At 28.6% G+C, this 22,193-nt stretch overlaps 2 protein-coding genes across 2 annotated transcripts; one reads left to right on the top strand and one right to left on the bottom strand.

The window, feature by feature from the left end:
- The first annotated feature begins 5,246 nt into the window (after positions 1–5,246).
- Positions 5,247–12,108, top strand: LOC126840084 (uncharacterized). The gene is made up of 13 exons (XM_050575571.1): positions 5,247–5,293; positions 7,148–7,212; positions 7,293–7,402; positions 7,494–7,662; positions 7,893–7,981; positions 8,124–8,314; positions 8,416–8,679; positions 8,792–8,929; positions 10,379–10,531; positions 10,624–10,693; positions 10,756–11,037; positions 11,491–11,750; positions 12,002–12,108. The coding sequence occupies exons 1-13, from the start codon at positions 5,252–5,254 to the stop codon at positions 12,002–12,004; spliced, it is 1,836 nt and encodes a 611-aa protein (XP_050431528.1). The 5' UTR covers positions 5,247–5,251; the 3' UTR covers positions 12,005–12,108.
- A 5,606-nt stretch (positions 12,109–17,714) lies between these two features.
- LOC126840082 (uncharacterized) lies at positions 17,715–21,233 on the bottom strand (the record flags this gene model as incomplete). Its single annotated transcript, XM_050575567.1, has 6 exons — positions 17,715–17,971; positions 18,298–18,381; positions 18,576–18,653; positions 18,795–18,830; positions 20,161–20,208; positions 21,207–21,233. Coding segments are annotated over 6 exons (530 nt in total), but the record flags the coding sequence as incomplete, so codon positions are not given.
- Positions 21,234–22,193: the final 960 nt, after the last annotated feature.

Here is a 22,193-nt window from a genome sequence, read left to right as displayed (position 1 = left end):
CGAATGTCGTTTGCCAAAAAACCAAAATATGATTCACCAGCTAATGTTTGGGACACGCCATTACAATAGATAAGGTCTACGGTCAAAATTTCAAATGCGCCATCTACCGCGACCAGCAGGTACCTACAACCTCTTTGGGCGTTTCCAAAGAGATTGTAAGCGATCCGTACCTGTTGTGGCGGGCTCGGGACAATTTCAAAACCGAATAATATTACCTATTATACTTCTCATCGTGTTTATGATTATAATGAAGAATGTATTTATTACCTTGGAAAAGGTTATTTTTCATATCGTTCAACTAATTAACACAACCCGCGTACATCAAGGTAAATAAAAACGGCTGTAATCGTATCTTTTGTGGGCTACAAGAGTCTTATTACTAATCGATTTTCAATGATCTCAGAGTGACCGATTTTTGTGGCTTCATCGTTTATTATTAGTTTACAATATTGTTGATTATCAATGTTTATGTTTAAACATACGAAACAATAATCAGAAGCGGACACCCAAAACAATTTGGCAAAACAAAGTTTTAGGTTTTAAATTGTTTTTTTATTGGTTTTTAGGAGAGGGAAACAAGATAAATACTTCTCCTTCCCCTCTCCTCTTTCTCGTTAAAAGCGAACCGGTTATTGGCCGCTGGTACTAATATTAGTTAAAGTAATTGACATACGTTTATTTGTAATTAGTATAGTATGTTAGATAAAATAGGGTTAAATAATTGTATTATAATAACGTAATGATACAATTTTATTACTTTAACTAAAAATAACATTTTAATGAGATCTATAATCGATTTCGTTGATTTGTGTTTATATGTATCTATGATATAGCTATCTTTATTAAATATAATCAACAGTTTCGATAGGAACGAAATAAAAAAAGGCGAAAATTTAAGTTCAATTAAATTAATTTAAAAGTAAAAAAAAAAAAATTGGGCTAGTTAAGAGGCAAAAAAATAGACATTATTTAACAAAAATTTATCTAGTAACAATTTTAAGTAAACCGACTAATTTTAATGAAAATAAATATTACGTTTATCTAGTTATAAAACTTTAAGTTATTTTTCTCCGAGTTATGGACCTAACCGAACGTTTTCCAGCGTTATCTATTGGGCGGATTTCAATTTTTATTTTCTTTGTGTGAAGTTTACTATTTTCTCTATGCGGGCGAAGAGGCCGATTTCTTATTTAGCCATTTGAAAATACCGTGGTCTATGTCGCCTGTGGTCGTACTCCCAGGTCGGTTTGCCCGCAAAGATTTTCTCTGTCTCCGCCGTCGTCATATCTTCGTAACCTCGGCCCTCTTACACCCACACACAATATATACTAACATACATAAAATATAGATAACAGGCAACACTTGGTTTTTAATCCAAAACAAACGCTTCCCAAAAAAAAAAAAAAAAAGCCCCGTGACACGGTATAAACACAGCATGCGTTGCCCGGCTAACGGTCGCCTATGGCACGGGGGAAGCGTGTTATTACCCGGGTTGGCGTTGAGAATTTAAATTTAACAATAATATCAATTAAATACATAGGTAAAACTCAAACCTCGGCAAAGTATATTATATTTTTTACTGTTACTCGACCATGTCGTATCAATTGTATGTTAGGTATAATATAGTATACATAATAATATACATTATAATGTATATACTATATATACATTATTAAAACTTATAAAAAACACATTGCCCCTTTTCCGCAGTCGGGTATTGACATATTATATAAATAATCAAAAAATATAAAAATCCAAATAATAAATAATATGGTTTGTCCGACGAACATTGATCCTTTTTTTTTTTTTGTACCGGTCTTCGAATTTCGAATCCGACCTTTACAAGTATAATATAGTTATCTAAAGAACGACAATAGTAATGAAGGGTGTTTTAAAAATACTATATAAGACCGCAGCGTAGGTATATGCCTATTGTTATCAAATGTGTATAAATTCCGATTGTTTGGTAAATATCTATGGCATTGTTGAATAGGTAAAAAAATAACCAGGCCAAATGCTGATGAAAAAAGGTTCCCAATGCTATAAAGGCTAAAATTTTTCATCTACCTAAAATAAATCGAAAATTATTTTATCAAACGACTAAGTGTGACAAAAAAAAAATCACTCATTTTAGAGAGAAAAAATGATTTGGGCTATAAAATAGATTATTCCAAAAATATAGCGTTCGCGTGCGATGTTGACATTTATCTATAGTCTAAATGCGATGCCTCTCGAGCGGGTTTATTAAATAAAGGATCTCGGATTTGTGTATGTCCCTACCCTAGACTTTCGGCCCCATATTGATTTCGCAATCAGTAGAGCGTTACGAGCTCTTGGGTTTATTAGAAGACATTCGTCTGATTTCAATTCTACCGAAGTTCTTTTATCTTCCTACTACCAGATCCAATTTCACTAAAAATGCACCTCTCATTCGTATGATGGGAATTTTTAACGATTTTTGATTTATATTATTCGTGTTAAGGCCACACCTCTCAATATTACCTTTTTAACATGTATATTTTTTGTTGTTTTGTTTTGCTTTGTTTCGTTTTCTTTTGGTTGATTTGTGTATTTTAAATATCACTCTATATATAGATATATAGGAAAATAATAATAAAATTTGGTTGTTTTATTTATTTATTTTATTTATTTATAGTTATTTACGTCAAACGACTTTTTATAAATTAGAAAATTATATATATATATATATATATATATATATAATTTTCTAATTTATGAAAAGCCGTTTGGCGTATATTACTATAAATAAATAAAACAACCAAATTTTATTATTATTTTCCTTGTTCGAAAACACAAAAATTTTATTTCATTGGTTGTCAACTCACCTAGTCCTAAGTAATCATACATAAAATGTACTTTTGTTTGAATACCGGCAGAAAAAGGTAACCGCTAAAAATTAAATTTCGTTAATAGCATTAAACATTTTATAATAGGTACTATGATATTACAAAACTAAATTAACCAAAAAAAAAATTGATCCAGCATTTAAACGATGAAGTTAAAAAAAATTATATTTGGCTATTTCTTGAAAAAACGGATTTGTGTATTATATTTTCTAGCGGTATGCGCTTCATATATTATTTATACAATTTTAAGGATGTCTTAAAAGCATAACATATTTTCCGGTAAACGCATTGTCGTCGTTATTTTTTTACCTATTCAACAATGCCATAGATATTTACCAAACAATCGGAATTTATACACATTTGATAACAATAGGCATATACCTACGCTGCGGTCTTATATAGTATTTTTAAAAACACCCTTCATTACTATTGTCGTTCTTTAGATAACTATATTATACTTGTAAAGGTCGGATTCGAAATTCGAAGACCGGTACAAAAAAAAAAAAAGGATCAATGTTCGTCGGACAAACCATATTATTTATTATTTGGATTTTTATATTTTTTGATTATTTATATAATATGTCAATACCCGACTGCGGAAAAGGGGCAATGTGTTTTTATAAGTTTTAATAATGTATATATAGTATATACATTATAATGTATATTATTATGTATACTATATTATACCTAACATACAATTGATACGACATGGTCGAGTAACAGTAAAAAATATAATATACTTTGCCGAGGTTTGAGTTTTACCTATGTATTTAATTGATATTATTGTTAAATTTAAATTCTCAACGCCAACCCGGGTAATAACACGCTTCCCCCGTGCCATAGGCGACCGTTAGCCGGGCAACGCATGCTGTGTTTATACCGTGTCACGGGGCTTTTTTTTTTTTTTTTTGGGAAGCGTTTGTTTTGGATTAAAAACCAAGTGTTGCCTGTTATCTATATTTTATGTATGTTAGTATATATTGTGTGTGGGTGTAAGAGGGCCGAGGTTACGAAGATATGACGACGGCGGAGACAGAGAAAATCTTTGCGGGCAAACCGACCTGGGAGTACGACCACAGGCGACATAGACCACGGTATTTTCAAATGGCTAAATAAGAAATCGGCCTCTTCACCCGCATAGAGAAAATAGTAAACTTCACACAAAGAAAATAAAAATTGAAATCCGTCCAATAGATAACGCTGGAAAACGTTCGGTTAGGTCCATAACTCGGAGAAAAATAACTTAAAGTTTTATAACTAGATAAACGTAATATTTATTTTCATTAAAATTAGTCGGTTTACTTAAAATTGTTACTAGATAAATTTTTGTTAAATAATGTCTATTTTTTTGCCTCTTAACTAGCCCAATTTTTTTTTTTTTACTTTTAAATTAATTTAATTGAACTTAAATTTTCGCCTTTTTTTATTTCGTTCCTATCGAAACTGTTGATTATATTTAATAAAGATAGCTATATCATAGATACATATAAACACAAATCAACGAAATCGATTATAGATCTCATTAAAATGTTATTTTTAGTTAAAGTAATAAAATTGTATCATTACGTTATTATAATACAATTATTTAACCCTATTTTATCTAACATACTATACTAATTACAAATAAACGTATGTCAATTACTTTAACTAATATTAGTACCAGCGGCCAATAACCGGTTCGCTTTTAACGAGAAAGAGGAGAGGGGAAGGAGAAGTATTTATCTTGTTTCCCTCTCCTAAAAACCAATAAAAAAACAATTTAAAACCTAAAACTTTGTTTTGCCAAATTGTTTTGGGTGTCCGCTTCTGATTATTGTTTCGTATGTTTAAACATAAACATTGATAATCAACAATATTGTAAACTAATAATAAACGATGAAGCCACAAAAATCGGTCACTCTGAGATCATTGAAAATCGATTAGTAATAAGACTCTTGTAGCCCACAAAAGATACGATTACAGCCGTTTTTATTTACCTTGATGTACGCGGGTTGTGTTAATTAGTTGAACGATATGAAAAATAACCTTTTCCAAGGTAATCAATACATTCTTCATTATAATCATAAACACGATGAGAAGTATAATAGGTAATATTATTTGGTTTTGAAATTGTCCCGAGCCCGCCACAACAGGTACGGATCGCTTACAATCTCTTTGGAAACGCCCAAAGAGGTTGTAGGTACCTGCTGGTCGCGGTAGATGGCGCATTTGAAATTTTGACCGTAGACCTTATCTATTGTAATGGCGTGTCCCAAACATTAGCTGGTGAATCATATTTTGGTTTTTTGGCAAACGACATTCGGTTTCCGGACGAGCACAACGTTGTAACGAGTCTCTTCTAACAGTGTTTATTTCAAGAATATTCCAATATCCAAAGAAGTCTAATGGACATTGACGCAGATCCGATGATGACCACCGACCTCCAGGTAAATAAATGATAAATTTGTTATTTATTTTATTTAAAAATGTATTAAATCACTTTAAACTACCAACGTGTATTTCGTCGACGGTCCTTCTGAGCGTTGTTTTTTTTTTGAACGTTTGTACAAACAGAAATTTCAAGTTAAAATATTAGTCCAGAGAATAATCATTTAAAAAATTCACCACAATTTCTAAACTAAATTTAAAATTTATCAGTTTATCTTACCATAACACAATGATCCCGAATTTTTTTGCAACAATTATTGAAATGAAACTAGGTGGTATGAAGAGTGATTTGTACAAAATTAAATAACCCGAAGGATTTTTTTTTGTTTGAGCTATTATTTTTAAAAAATAACATAACATTTTTTGAACATTTCGTATGACAACTCTCTGACGTCAAAATCATGTTAACATGCAGTACAAGTTCTTACCAGTAGCTATCCCTATTTATTTTATTGATATTTATACAATTTAATTAATAAGTTTATACATTTTTATTACTCTTATTCAAAAATTAATTATTAGAATACACAACGCTAATTCAGTTTTATCAGAGCAGCGTAGTGTCTTTATATCTTATGGCTGTTTAAAAAGAACTAAACACTTTCACTCGTCTCTGATGTTCTTAGAACAGTTCAAACTCAATCAAAGAATTAATATTTTGTCCCTATATTACTCAGCAATATTTTTATTTTGCGGTTACTTTATGGGAACTGTGTTTGCGCTCACAATTAAATGTTTACACCATTGACTTAAATAACTACTATGTTAAAATTTTTTTTTCTGGGTTTTATAATCCATATACTATTTATGAGATATTGGCATAATGTTATGTCCAATTTTTCATTTAGATTTTAACAAACTTGGTCACAATACTTAAGCTACGTTTAGTAACTATTTTATGCGATAAGTGTCGTTTCTATAGTCAAGTGAACACAGAAAAATTGAAATTAATTTGAATTTAATATTATCTTTAAAAAAAAAATATTTTTATTTAAAAATTAAAATAAAACATTTAATTTTACTATTGTCACTAGGCATATTTAAAACTATTTGAATACCGTGAAATAATACATAAACGCTAATTTATATAGCTTTTAGTGTATTTTATGTCAACTATTTTGCTTTCTACCTTTGTTTGGGCAATTCTAAAATTATAACAGTATGACTAAAAATAAAAGCCATAGCGTTAATTTAAAAAAAACAATTGTGCTTTTATTTCTTAGGTAGGTTATACAATCGATACATTTATCGATTTTTATTTGTATTATTATAATCGAATCATTGGTAAACTTGGATTTGCTAATCATTTTTTTTTTTTTTTGGTAATAATAATTAGATTAAGAGTCGAATGTGATAAGAGGGATGATATAGGTGGTGGTTATCATTGAATTGTTTACATTATTAACTGATGAAAAAATAGTAGACATTATAATAATATGATAAATAATTAATAATGTTGATTTTTTTTATGAAAACTAGTTAATAAAATATAGGTATATATACCTATATATTTATTGAAATTCTAATGTTTAGTTTTATTTGATTTGCGTTGAAACTACTTGTGTTGCGATGAATGGTTTCGTAGTGACCTATCGCATTTTAACTCTTAAGGATAGCACAATTTAAAGTTGTGCAGGCACTAACATAGGTAAAAACTGTATTTCTATAAGTAAAATATATGTTATTAAATAGTAATTTAATTAAACACGAGATTAAAAGTATTGTGTTAAATATTCAACGGAAAAAACATGATTCTATTGACTAAATATTTGTGGAAATCTATCTGTATATAATATATATATATTTGTTTGAAAATCAATAACATCTATAAACCGCAATTTTTGTATGTTTAGGTAAACATGGACGAGTCAACGAATTTTGTGGATGAAAAAAAGCAAGAACTACACCAAGCCATATTGTAAGCATTAAATTATTTTATTTTTCAAATTTACAAATAATATTTTGAAACAGTAATAATAATAATACAAATATTTATAGAATAATAAGGCAACTCTATACAGTAGCTCCACAATGTGTTCAAGTAATTGCTCATAATTTGGATTACCTAGAATACATTGATAAAAGAGACAACAGAGACTTATACGAGAGTATGTATAAAATAAAACGTTTATAGTAAACGCTGTCATATTTTCGTTGGATTTTAAAAAATAGTCTAATAAATATAATCTATAATTTTAGTCGAAATGAATGCGGAAGACGGAGAATACAAGTCGTTTGCCGATGTGATTACGGAAATACGATGTCTTTTGTTGAACTGTTACAAATATTTTGGCCCTAGACATAAGACTACTTATGCTGCTTTGAACGTTGAAAAATTGTTGGATGAATGTATTTTTTGCCTGGACGAGTAATAATATTTTACAAATAATAAATTATAATTGTTCATAAGTGCCTCCTCATAATAAATTTAGTACAACAACTAATGGCTTTAACAATTTATGTTAACAGCTAATTTTAGTGAACGTTTCATTTAAATAATTCATCTCATCAACCTACGCACTTATTAATCGATCACACAGTTGTACCTAAAGGAAAACAACTATTTAATTTATATATTATTATTTGATTGTGTTACAGACGTCTAAAGAGTACAACAGATGTTCAACAGGCGTTGGATATATTTAAAACGGAGAAGACTTACGACTATAAATACTTATACCCTAAAGGTATTTTCATATTTATTACAAAATTTGTGATGTCGTAGTTGCTTGTGTTAATTTTGTATTACTGTTAAACGAATATTGTTAACATATATATATATTTTTTTTTAATAATGGGTATTTATTTAAATTTAAATTGTCATTTCAGACCATTATGATTCAAAGTTATTAAAAAGTGTCGCTCATTGTCGTCCAGAACGATTGAAGATATATCATAACGCTATTGAGGATAAGATTGCCCTAACTGAGAAAAGTGTTATGTTATTAGAAGAACTAAATAGAAGGAAAAATGAAATCGATTTTGATTGCCACAGTCAATATGTAACTTCAATGTGGGAGGTTTGTATGAAAAATTTAATTTTATACTTTTAGCTTCGATGCAATTTTAAATTTATATTATACGTTAATACTAAAATTGTATAAATATAATTTTTTTTCAGTTGGCTGAAATCGGAAACTTCGTATCTGCTCTTGCTGGGACTTTTCATATCGGAGATGTATATCAAGGCGAAATCGAAGGGATGTTTTTGATACCTAAAGAGTCGACGTTAATGAGTAAAATAATGACATTATTGTTGGGGCCGATGAGCGGTAAGAGATGTATCAATAATTTAATGTCATACAAAGTTTGGACCGAGAAATTGTCGAAAAAAATATCGAGTTGGTTTGAAGTTTACCACGAAAAGGACCAAGGCAAAGCTAAGGTAAGTGTTTAAGTTTGTAACAAATCAATACGATGGCACCATACGTATATTATAATGGCAAAAAGAGATTGTTTTTTTTTTACAATTGAAACTACTTGTGATTTTTATTTAGGTTTTCAAAGAATTCGGCATCCATCGAGATTTTTGGACTGTCGTGGGCGACAAGAACCCATTAATCGATAAAGAATATTTTGAATTGCCATACTTGGTTAAAGTCTGGTTACTTAAAGGACTGTGCGATCATGTACTGGTAAGTTTAATAATCCTGCATAAAATATTAAAAACCATAGTTAAGTAGATCTCGGAGCTTGTTTAAATTTTATTTACCAGTAGTTTTTGCATAGCCGGCCAAGTCATACGCGATTATTTTTAATTTTTTTTTATTTCAAAGTCTGAACAATAAATTAACTGCAAACATAATGCGATCAATATAAGATAATAATAATAATATTGACAGTGTATTTGTTGAAAGAATTAAAAATGTTTATTTTTTCAAAATATCGACCAATTCTTCATTGAAACTAATACACGGATAATAATTGCTGTTAATATTATTTTATGGCCAAAAAGCCAATGTCACACAAGTTTGCATGCTTGCATAATGTTTTTTTTTATTTTGCATTTGGCCGTCTTATGTTTTTTTCTTACGACTTTTGTGATTATTAATTAATCATAACAATACATCTTAGTTGACGACTTAAAAATTTAAATTCAATTTATTTACTATTTCTTTTTTTTTTAACCTAACCTATCTTTAAAAAAAGCTTGTAGCTTAGTGTAGAAAATATCGCTGCTTTTATTGCTTGTATTTTTTTTTTTGATAACAAAAAGGAAATTGTGATAAATAAAAATAACGTTATCAGAAGTGAACGGCCACACAATCAAACGGTTTTCTTAAATGTGTCCTATCGGTGCGCATCGGTATGAACCGCTAAAATATCTTAAATCCAACTTCACAATTAAATAAAAATAAACAAAGATTTTAAAATTTAAAATACCTACAAAATATTTCACGGTACAGTTCGGACGTGTTAATTTACAACATTCATAGTCAAATTTACACAAACAATTAGATTAGTACAACTTGAAAATATTATCAAAATTATAAGTCAAACCAACTAAATAACTAACGTTTTAATCAATATTTTTATTGGAATTGGCTTTCACCAAGAACGCTTAGTACACGATGCACTGCATAATGTAATTATATAGAAGATGATAATTTAATGGGGGATGTCATATCAATATTTTTTTAAAAATCGGTTGTTTACTGTAAGACCATCGCGGACCGAGTTTAACACAATTTGAAGTCAAGTTAAAATAAAAAAACGGTGGTAGATAAAAAAAAATTCAACTTATCAAGTCAAAATTTGGAATATCACAAAAATTGTTGCATTTTAATTTAATTTACCTAGGTATTTTAAATACAACATAGTACTGACTCGCCTGCGTGCTTTGGACGGTTCAGGCCAAACCGAATGCTAGATTAATGGCTTGATGCGATGCAGCTTGTTTTTTAGATATTGCTTCCAAAAAAAAAAGTAAAAATCTTCATGAAACTTCTATGCTTTTTAGAATCTTTTAGTTTGATTAAAACCAAAGTATTTATAGAGTTACGGCTTTTTAATTTAAGCTACGACATATTTTGAGAGCTAATTTTTTTAAAAGTAATTATTCGTAAACTGTTTTTTTTTTTTAGTTTAAATATAAAAGTATGAAGGACATTGTTGTAAAATGTAAAGAAGAGAAATGTACAGTATGGAAAAGCAATGATGGTACCGAAGAGTATTTTTACTTTAGTATAATGCCCGATCTGCGACTGTACTATCATAAAACTTCCAATGATAAGAAGGTAACTATGCGTTTTTACAGGAGAACTTATGTAAAAAAATGTAAATGATTTATCTTTTTTAAGCTAATTATTTGTTTTTAACTTTACCCTAGTTCGATGGCGGTCTTAAAGGAGAACCATTTGAAAACAGAGATCTGGAAGACGAATTGCCTAGGCTCAAAGGTGAGATAACGTTGATTTTTTGTTGTTTCTCTTTTTTTAAAACAATTTCCTACTTTGTTTAGGCATATGTAAAACGTTTCGATCGAGATCCCAGTTCAAACCTAACGAAGATAATTTCAAAATGATAGCCAACACTGTGCAAGGAGTCCGTACGCTTATCGAGGAATCCGTAGCCGAGGGAAACCCTGAGAGCTTAATACTTTCGCTCGAAGAATATCTCCGATGGGTTGAAAAGCACGAATACAATTATCTAAGCACCAACAACGAATCAAAGATAAACCTGTACAGAGATTGGAAATTGACACATCCTGCGAATAAACATAAAGTCAAAAACACCAAATTAGGTAGGTTTGATTTTAATTTTTCTTAGTGGTCTAAAAAAAAAAAAGTATTTGCGTCAAATTTAAAATGTTTTAAAGAAAGGTTTTTTTTTATTTATAATGAAACCATTTAAAATAATTTTTGTTATTAGTTGGTTGCATCTTGCAAATTCCAAAGAAATGTCTTTTTGAAGGTACTTTTTAAGATTTTTTTTATCGAATGCATTACATTTATCTGAATTAACTGATGTGACCAGACTTACTTTTTTTTCCTTTGAATTTAAACAACTTGCACATTTGTTGCATAAGTCACCATTTAATTTATTATCCAAGATAAAGTTATTGACATGTTAGCTTACAGCTAATGTTCTTATTATATTCCCATCGACAACGTATTATGTTTTCTGACTCGGCGTTTTAAATCCTAACCCAAATAATAGACAAACATTCTTTATTTTAATCTTTTTTTTTCCATAGATTACAGCGAAGAAAAAGAACCTATCAAACGACGACAAACGGAAGACCATCAGGACATTGATGAATATTATGAAAATAAAAAAGCAAAGATTATCAGTTGTCCGGACACTTCACTATACTCATCTCTTATCAGCGAAGATGAAGATGAAGATGATAACTGCATTAAAATAGTTTCCGTTTCATCAGTAGCGCCTAGACCTTTGAATACTTCACCAACTGTGTCGAGCGTAGATTCAAAAAAATCATTGTGTACAATTAGCGTAAGTTCATTTTATAGCTTGGATAATTATACTATACAAAAGCATACTCCTACCTATCACAACGTCGAGTAACACTGACACATCGGTCAAGACTTATATTCCAGAGTCGAGACTTCTTTACTGCTGTAAAGCGTTACAACAATTATTTCCAATTGTTCTCAAACATTCCTATTTTGACGTCTTATGTGTGTGTCAATAATTACTATCCTTATAGTATATTACTTCTATAATTTTTGATTTGCATGTTTCAGTGAATAGGAAGTTACAAACCCCCACTGATCCTATACTAGTCAATGCATTTTATTCGGCTGACATTCAATTTATAAGACTTGAGTATGTTCACGTAACGTAAAATCACTAAATTTTAAATATTTTTATATTCTCTATTACATTTACTGTCGAAGATAATTGACATTAAAGAAAATTTTTTTTTTGTCTAACTTATGCACTGTATTTTTTATTTTATCTATTTATTTATTTTTGTATTTCTTTATAATAACGTTTTAAAAATGTCTTAGTAAATTAATTGCATGTGTGTCATTACTTTTTAAATTTAAGTTTATTTTTATAATGGTTTAAATAAGATTTATTTGTAGTAGTGATTTTGTTTGTTTTTAATATTTTCAATTTGCACGTGTGTTATTATTATAATTTATCAATGTCTTACATGTGTCGTTGGCTTTAAATTCATTGTCAGTTTTTTTACAACTACAAATGATAGTAAAACAAATTTGCAAAGAATGTACAAAAAAATGTTTTACTCAAATAATAAAATATTTTTTTTTAATGCGATTTTTTGAATTTATTTATTCGAATAGTTGAAATTTGATATTATTTGGCATCCCTTCTGTCAGCAGAAGAACATTTAGATATTATGTAGCATTTAGGTGTACTTACTGTAATCTGGTTATTGATTTATTCATCTAAATATACTAATGCTGGACTGTCTTGGGCGTCCAAACCTGTAACATAACACACACAGTTGTGTACTTAAATTTTGGTAAAAATGATAAGCAATGTCTATGTTATTAACAAACAGTCAATGGAGAATAAACATATAGAGCTCAGGCAAACGTTAATTGCCGTTACAAAAATGACAGTGTTATTATTAGATATTTTTATTCCTTATATAAAAATTGAGAAAAAAATGTACAAATTTTTCAACTTAAAATTACGATGCTCTATAACTTTTTTAAAAATAGTCGAAAATGTTCCAAATTTATATGAATTGTTCCTCAAATATAGTACTATCGATAAACATTAACAAACCAAAAAAAAAATCATAAACCCTTTCCCTTATAAGGGATAGAATTTTTTTCTTTATTTCACTTTTTCAAGCAAAGTTTTAGAGATTTAGATCTGAAAATTAGGCCGAAGGTAGATCTACAATGGAACTACAACATATACAATTTCTTTAAAAATCTGTAAAATGAAAATATTTTCATTATATTTTTAATTACGATACATGGGTAACTATGACAGTACATTTTTATAGACAGACGATCAACCCTTATCGTATCCACCCTGCACAAGACTAAATAATAAATTAATACAAAAAAATGTTTTACTCAAATATTAATATATTTTTTTTTAATGCGATTTTTTGAATTTATTTATTCGAATAGTTGAAATTTGATATTATTTGGCATCCCTTCTGTCAGCAGAAGAACATTTAGATATTTTGTAGCATTTAGGTGTACTTACTGTAATCTGGTTATTGATTTATTCATCTAGATATTCTAATTTTCTGGACTGTCTTGGGCGTCCAAACTGTAACTAACACACACAGTTGTGTACTTAAATTTTGTAAAAATGTAAGGAATTTCTATGTTATTCACATTTTTAGTTTTTCTAGTTTTTCTAGTTTTTTTCTAGTTTTTCTATTTTATCTATCTTTTCTATCTTTCTATAAAATCTATAAAAACTAGACAAACTAAAAAACTAAAAAACTATTAAAAAATAGAAAAACTAGATATAGTTTTTTAGTTTTTCTAGTTTTATGGGTTTTATAGGAGAAGATAGAAAAGATAGATAAAATAAAAAACTAGTTTTTCTAGTTTTTCTAGAAAAACTAGAAAAACTAGAAAAATTGAAAAACTAGAAAAACTAGAAAAAATTGAAAAACTAGAAAAACCTGAAAAACTAGAAAAACCTGAAAAACTTGAAAAACCTAAAAAACTAGAAAAAATTGAAAAACTAGAAAAACTAAAAAAAGTTTTTCTACTTTTAATTTTTTTTAGTTTTTCTAGTTTTTCTAGTTTTTGAATTTTTTCTAGTTTTTTAGTTTTTCTAGTTTTTCAGGTTTTTCAAGTTTTTCTAATTTTTCTAGTTTTTCTATTTTTTCTATTTTTTCTAGTTTTTCTAGTTTTTCTAGTTTTTCAATTTTGAAAAAAAAGAAAAACAAGAAAAAATTGAAAAACTAGGAAAACCTGAAAAACTTGAAAAACCTGAAAAACTAGTAAAAATAGAAAAACTAGAATAGTAGTTTTTTTAGTTTTTTAGTTTTTCTAGTTTTTTATAGGTTTTATAGAAAAGATAGAAAATATTGATAAATTAAAAAACTATAAAAACTAAAAATGTTTTTTTAGGTTTTCAATTTTTTCTAGTTTTTCCAGTATTTCTAGTTTTTCTAGTATTTCTAAATTTTCTAGTTTTTCTAGTTTTTCTAGAAGAGTTTTTAGTTTTTTAGGCACTTAAAAATCTAGAGTAACTAAAAACTATAAAAAGCTAGAAAAACTAGAAAATCTTGCTAGTATCTCTATAAAAACTAGAAAAACGTTTCTAACTAGTTTTTCAAGATTATCATTCTTGACTAGTATCATAATCTTTTTCCCTTAGAAGAAATAGAATTTCATTCTTTATTACACTTTTTCAACCAAAGTTTTAGAGATTTTGATCTGAAAATTAGACCAAAGGTAGATCTAAAATGGAACTATACATATACGGTTTTCTCAAAAATCTGTTGTCTAATTTTTTTTTTTTATTAAGGAAAAACTCCAAAAATAGGGTTAATTTACACTTTGGCCGTAGTCAGTTTCTAGGTTGCTATGTGTGTGTGAACCAACAGTCAACAGGTAATGAAATTTTTTCATTATTTTGTTAATAATGATAAATGGGTTACTATGACAGTACAATTTTATAGACATACGATCAAACCTTATCGTACCCACCCTGCACAAGAGTAATAATAAATTTTAAGTACATTTTTGCTGGTCCCACGATATCTTCTAAGCCGCTATAACTGGTTTGAACATACTATCCACAGATTCGCATCAAAGCGTTTATTTAAAAGTGATTCATCACTTTCAGTTATAATAAAATCTGTAGACCTGTGACCATTCCGTCCCCACTATGCCCCGACCCCACTGTACTGGCTTTTTTTGTTTCTTAATACTTCTACCTTTTTTGTTATAAGGATGAAAATATACTCAGAAATAATTAACACTTTATAAAGATAAGTTAATCTCTTTAATAATAATAAAATAAGCACTTAAATAGACAATGGTTGACCGTAATAATGAACTGTATCATAGATAAACACAAACTGACCGACTGACAATTATACATAGTAAAAGCCTAGGTTATATACTAATATGCAAACTAAGTAAATGTATCAAACAACAGAAAAATAGGTTCAGCACTAGGATAACTTGTGTTTATAGAAAGTTAATGCGTATTAGGAAATAAAGTCAACCAATGATACATAATAGTCAAGCATAAAAACGTAAAGTCCCAAATGACATAGGTACCTAAATATAATATAATATAAACAACCCTGGGTTTCTTATACCAACTATTGCTTTATATAGGTCGGAATGTTGGGCCGTAGATAAGAAAACTGAATATAGAACAAGTGTAGTGGAGATGAGAATGTTAGGATGGACGATTGAAGTGACTAGGGTGGATAGAATAAAAAATGAATACTTAAGGGTAGTCTATGAGTTGAACCAATTGTGAGGGAAATGAAAGAGAATAGGTTGAGATTGTTCAGTCATGTTATGAGAAGGGATAAGGCAGAGGCAGAGGCAGTGAGATGTGTTATAAAGATGAGTGTAGAGGGAAAAAGACCTAAGAAAAGATGGATAGACGAATAAAGGATCGGTCAAACAGAAAGCAGACTGTCCGCCGCGTACTCTGTACTCTATTTAAATGCATCTTTCTGGTTAAACAGACCGCGGCCTACAACTGATGGTTGTATTTTTTCACAAAGTTCGCGGCGGACTGGAATAATTTTGTAAAATAAAAAAAATATAATATATATTTAATATAGACAATACACTGGATTTTCCACACGTATCAGCACTTCTAAAATATTTATTATATAATTATCGAACATAAAATATACAAACAATATTGATGACAACATATCGTAATTAATTTAAAAAAAAAATTTATTTTAAATTTGTGCACTGAAAATGACCGATGAAACGGAACGATTGATTGATCTAGTTCGAGAATGTGTTTATTTGTGTGATACGTGGCATCCAGATTATAAAAAAAACAGAAAAATGGACAGATTCGACAAAAGACTGGTATCAACACTTCACAAAAATGTAAAATTTAATACAATTTTTCAGCCGAGTTTGCAACCACGAATGAGCATTTTCATGTCTCGTTGAAGTACCAAATAAATTTGAAGTAGTAGTGGAATTATAGATAATGGTAGATAATGATATAGTATATTAACAAGCAGTAACAAGCTAATACCTAAGGTGGCTAGTATATTAAAACATCAAGTTTCTGGCTAATATTTTAGTGTTTAAAATCTGGCTTAAAACAATTCATAAAAATATGACCTCTTAAATTATTGAATTCAATTTAGTTCAGTTCTAGTTTGAACGTTGAGAATACAGCATAGTCGGTGAAACTCCCCAAATTCTATTCTTTTGTTATTTAGTTCATGTACCCGTTTTCTTTTTTGTCGTCTTGCTTAACTCAAGGCAAGCAGAAGAATCTAGACATTTCGTAAAAGAAAATGAAAACAGAAAACGTGAGATAAATAGTAAAAAATAAAAAAACAACCAGCAGTACACTTTTGTGTACATAAGAAGATATAAGCCGATTTTTTAGCAGTGCCCCAACAAGGGTGGGCATCGACAAAGTCACAAATTATAAAAAATGTTTAAAGAATGAAAGATTTCTTTTGGATCCCTAAGACAAGAAAAAAAATTCTCTTTCAGTATCTAAGATATGTCTCAGATTGCTGTATGATTAGACAGTTTTAATCATATGGCCTAATATTGAAATTTGATATGGAAGTCATTTAATGAGCTTTAATGAATAAATATATATACTTTTCAATAAAAAGTCACCTCTTTTTTGTTTTTATAAGAACCAAATTTAAACTTTATAAAATTAATGTAAAATTATCATAGCAAAAAATATGGCATATTTTTCGCTCAACTCCGTAATTTTTCCATTAGTTTATCAAACACATTTTGTGAAATTTCATTATCAAAAAAAATTGATAATATAATCGATAAGAGCAACAAACATTTTTTGGCCTATTCTTGAACCCTATAATACCAGTTAAGGGTTAAAACATCACTATTATTGTCTAACATCTTATTTATATTACCTAGCTATAAGACATATCCATGTCCTAAGTAAACCGACGAATGCTTTAAATTCAATCATATCTAAATGGTCTACAAAAGTGGTTGATATGCCATATTTTTCGCTCAACTCCGTAATTTTTCCATTAGTTTTATCAAGTATATTCGATAAGAGCGACAAATATTTTTCTTGGCTTATTCTTGAAACCTATAATACCAGTTAAGGGATAGAATGTCACTATTATTGTCTAACATCTTATTTATATGGATTTCTAAATTCTCCTTTGATCCAACCGGTGCGGTGCTGGTGTTTTTCCTAATGTACGAAATAATAACAGATATACGACGACGGTATTGGTTATAATAATAGTTTATTAATGAATATACTTGTATATTGATATCGAAACATTTAGATTAAATCTGTAACTCTCTCCAGTTCTGTTTTATACAATCCTGACGGAAGTAGCAGATCTACATAATACTCCATTCGTGTCTCGTAGGTTGGCAAAACGCCGTCTGCCGTAATCGTCCCCTCAAACACTATAATGCAATTTAATACTTCATTACATCCTTGTGTATATCTAAACCCAGGATTTAATGCACGCGTTATTATCCCGAGCAATTTGCATTTTGTGCTTTCGCCATTCTTGCACATTCGGGTGTCATCTGAAACCATACAATATAATAATTATTGAATAGAAATAAAATCGTTAAATACTACAAATTTATGACAAGAAATAATAAAAAGTATATAAAATATTCCGAATCTAACTAAGTGTTAAAAAATAAATACATTAGCTTTTGCTTGAATCATGTGGTTGCTATTGCTGGACTTTAGACTACAGTCATTGTTCTACTCATTTAAACGTATTTTTGTTTTTATTGTTTACCCATACTAGATACCAACATACGCATAGATAGGTTAGGTATAGGCCAAAGTTTTGTTGTAACGACGTTTTAAAAGTAGCGATAAATATTATAAAAATGCTTACTCATTTGACGATGTAGAACATGGTGGAATATATTATGTATCAGCGTATGTCTGTTGTTTACTGCCGTGTCATAGTCAATTGGGTCTATAATATCATACAGATGATGTATTTAGTTTTATTTTTAACATTAAAATTATACCATGTAAACTATAAATAAGAATTTTCAACTTTTTCAATTGACCATTATTAATATGGTCTTATTTAAGCACATTGTACAACTGTAATATTCACTCAAATACTACCTAAATAATTGTTCTGGAGAAAACTGTTATACATACCACTTAAATCAATTGTTGGCTCTTGTACTGTAACAAAGTATAGTATATCCCGTTCTTGGGATATTACTAAATCAAAAGCTATAATCAAAACATTAAATCCCCATTAAAATGTGTCATTTTATGTAAAATTTCACTGCCTAACATAAAATATCACAAAAAAAGGTCATTAATAATCATAGTTACTATTAATTATAAGTTATGCAGACGATAATTTTTTACCTTTCGCCCTGCCTCTGTTTACCAATAACGCAGGAACTAAAAAAAAGATTCGATTTTATAATGATACTGTTAATACGTGCCATATATATTTAAGTAATCGACAAAATCTTTTTAATTAAAAAATGAAACTTTTATGTACATTTTGTGTTTAATCAAATTTGGTTTTGATATAAATTTACCAGCTTGTAATATTAATTGAATAATAATAACACCGGTAATTTTAGAAAAAAAAAAACAATTTAAAACTACATCTTTAGTATATTAACATGTAGAATTACGGATATCCTCTAAATAGTTTGTTAGTTATAAATGTGTACTGTTAATGAAATGTAATAAAAGTCAAATACACGTTAGTACTAGAAAACATACACAATAATACTTGATATTCGACGCACAATTTAAGTAAAAATAAGATCAGATAAAGAGAATATCATGCATCGGCAAGTCGTATCATCTTATACCATTTAACATCGATCATAGGTATATTATTAATAGTAATGTAATTTGTATTATCATTAAACATTGTGATTTTGATTATATACATGTATACATATTAGGTATAGCTTGAAAGAGGAACTGAAAAGGTGATATCACAAAAACTAATCAATTTTTTCAATCTTGGATACAGATTTGTGAGGGATTTTCATTCCAACATACCTAATAGTAATAACTTACAATAATATATATATTATACACATTATTACTAACAACGTTTTAAAGAATACTGTCTAATACAGGGTGTCTCACAAAGATTAGAAAAATGAGATAACTCTTGTTCTAGTGAATGGTGTAAGATTTGTTTTTTAAATAAATTTATACTCATTTGCACTATAAAATAAAAACGAGGTTTTTTTTTATCGCAAATAACTGTTTTCGGTTTTTAATAACTTTTATATATATTATTCAGAAAAATTTGATGAATATTTAGACTCGTCGATAACCAGTTTTTAATAATTTCTTTAATTGTTATTTAAATTTAAAGTTAGAATTGGAGGTGCATTGTGGTAGGTCCAGTTCACTACTTTGCAGGTCTATGATATTACCTAATCATATAAAACAATTGTAAATTACCTGGCGGAAAAATCAAAACCTGAATTCGCGCTGAAAAAACACAAATAATTTGCTTAAAAAAAAAAAAATTAGTGCATGCGAGTTGCGTGAACGTTTAATGAATTAATACAAATTTAACGGTTCCTTAGACATCAATTTTTAAATGAACGATTAAATGTACTGATAAAGTGTACAACATGACAAACGGTATTGATAGTACAACAAAACTATACGGTAAGCAATGGCAATTTAATAGCCTAATATTGTAAAAACGAGTTTACTGAAAACAAAAATATTAATTTACACATAACAATACCATATGAGTATGCACGAATGAGACCGTTGACCAGTTGGTATTTTTGATCTGGAATCAAAGAACAAAAACAAATTATTAATAAATTCGTTAAATAAACTTAGCAATTACAATTCAATATTTAATAAAACATTAAAGTGAGGTAGACATAGCACAGATAGTCTATAATTTTAGTGGAGGTTGAAGAAGTTTAGGGAATTTTAACAAAGGTGTGTTATGTGTTATTTTCACTACAAAAATGACTAAATAAATCATGAAAACAATTGCATACATTAAACCGATACCTTTAAAGCTAACACAAACTAATCTACAAAGTCAAAATATATTTAAAACACGTATAGATCAAATAGATCATGTAATGGTAGACTACCGAATTAGATTAAGCACAAACGACGTATTAATAATGATAAGTGTACACAGAAAATTAACAAAGAAATATTGAAAGGAAACTAGGCCAAAGATTACAAAGAAAAAATAATTGAGTAGTTAGATGCCTCAGATAATGTTACCTACGGATATAATTTACATTTGGAAAATAAATGGAAACTGCAGTCAAAAGATCCGCAGAAGAAGTATTAGGCCATGAACTAAGGAGAAGAAGAAAATTATGACTTTTATTAACAATGAAATGAAGGTATTGTCGAAAGATAGAGATAGAGCACGTTTAAAAGTGGTACATGACCTAACATCCATCTTTTAAGTACAATGATAGTTAAGTAGTAGTAAGAAAATTAGCTCATACTGTAAGTTATAGCATACTGTACTAATTTAGGAGACATACATATAATAATTATGATGTGATCATTATGGATTAGATAGTAGTATTTTCAATTATTAACAATATAAATGCAGGAAATTGGTTAAAATAACAGGAAAATCTAAACGTGCTGAGATAGAATTCTGCCTTATTATATTAAACGTATGGCGCCGTTTACAGTTTAGATTGTGCCTATTTTTTGTTTTTTTTTGCCAAACTTCATATTTCCTGTAAAATGATTTTTTTTTCCTTAATTATAATATACTATATTATTAAATATATAAACACTCACTGTCAGTTAAAATGCTAAGTTTGTTGTCTAAAAACAAAACAAATTTTACATAATTAACAAATACAATAAACAATGTAGTCAAAGCGATCATAAAAGGCTGGATACACAAAAAAAAACTCGTTCGTGTCACGGGACACGCGTTTGGAACGAAGTCCCTTTCGTATGAAGGTTTGGCATAATTAGTCATTAACGTGCTAGGCTCTTATTCTCTCTACCCACCCCTCTCTTTAATTTTTATTACTGATGCAATAAATAACTATATTTATAAATTTATTTGCAATATATATATATATAAATATATATATTTGTTTTTAAAAGTAGTAGGAATAATATATCAAAAATGTACGTCAACCGATCTCAAGTACATTTCACGACGAATTCAAATCTGTTTTCATATTACTTATCAGATTAGTGGTTGAACCTGTGCGATGGAACAAAAAATGTATCGTATATTGACTAAAATGACTTTTACTCATAGACAAAATGATTTAAATTAAAAATAATACCTTGAAGCTTATACAAATTAACCGGTCAATTTATTGACATTGTCAAAATTTATTTAAGCCAATTTTTTCTTAAATATTGCCTATACAAAACTCCTTAAAAATGGTCTGTATGGAGCCCCCTTGACTAAAGTTAAATTTTTAAGTCACGTTTACTTTATAAATGTTTGACTTTGCTAAAATAGTTTAAATAAGGAAGTATAGAGTATTTTTATTATATATACATGTCAGTTCAAATTAAATTTAAGTAAAAAAATATAGGCAGTTATTTACAGGCAATTTAATTTGTTTGTGATCAGGACAAAGCGTTAAATTATTTAATGAATTTGAAACAAAAATAGTTCAACAAAAAGTAACACAATATAACGACACAAATGAATAAATTTTCAATTCCATATAATGAAATAACGTTAAAATTGCCTAAATGACTTTAAAAAAAATAACAATAATTTTAACTCACTGGTCTTACAAATCTTAACACGGC

This window comes from Adelges cooleyi, unplaced genomic scaffold (assembly GCF_023614345.1).
Source record: "Adelges cooleyi isolate 19-005CV unplaced genomic scaffold, UGA_ACOO_1.1 ACOO_flye_CR_arks_rails_tigmint_CR_PRNA_341, whole genome shotgun sequence".
Classification (NCBI taxonomy): Eukaryota; Metazoa; Arthropoda; class Insecta; order Hemiptera; family Adelgidae; genus Adelges; species Adelges cooleyi.
The sequence above is the reverse complement of the archived record's forward strand: the minus strand, read 5'-3'. Positions and strand labels throughout refer to the sequence as shown.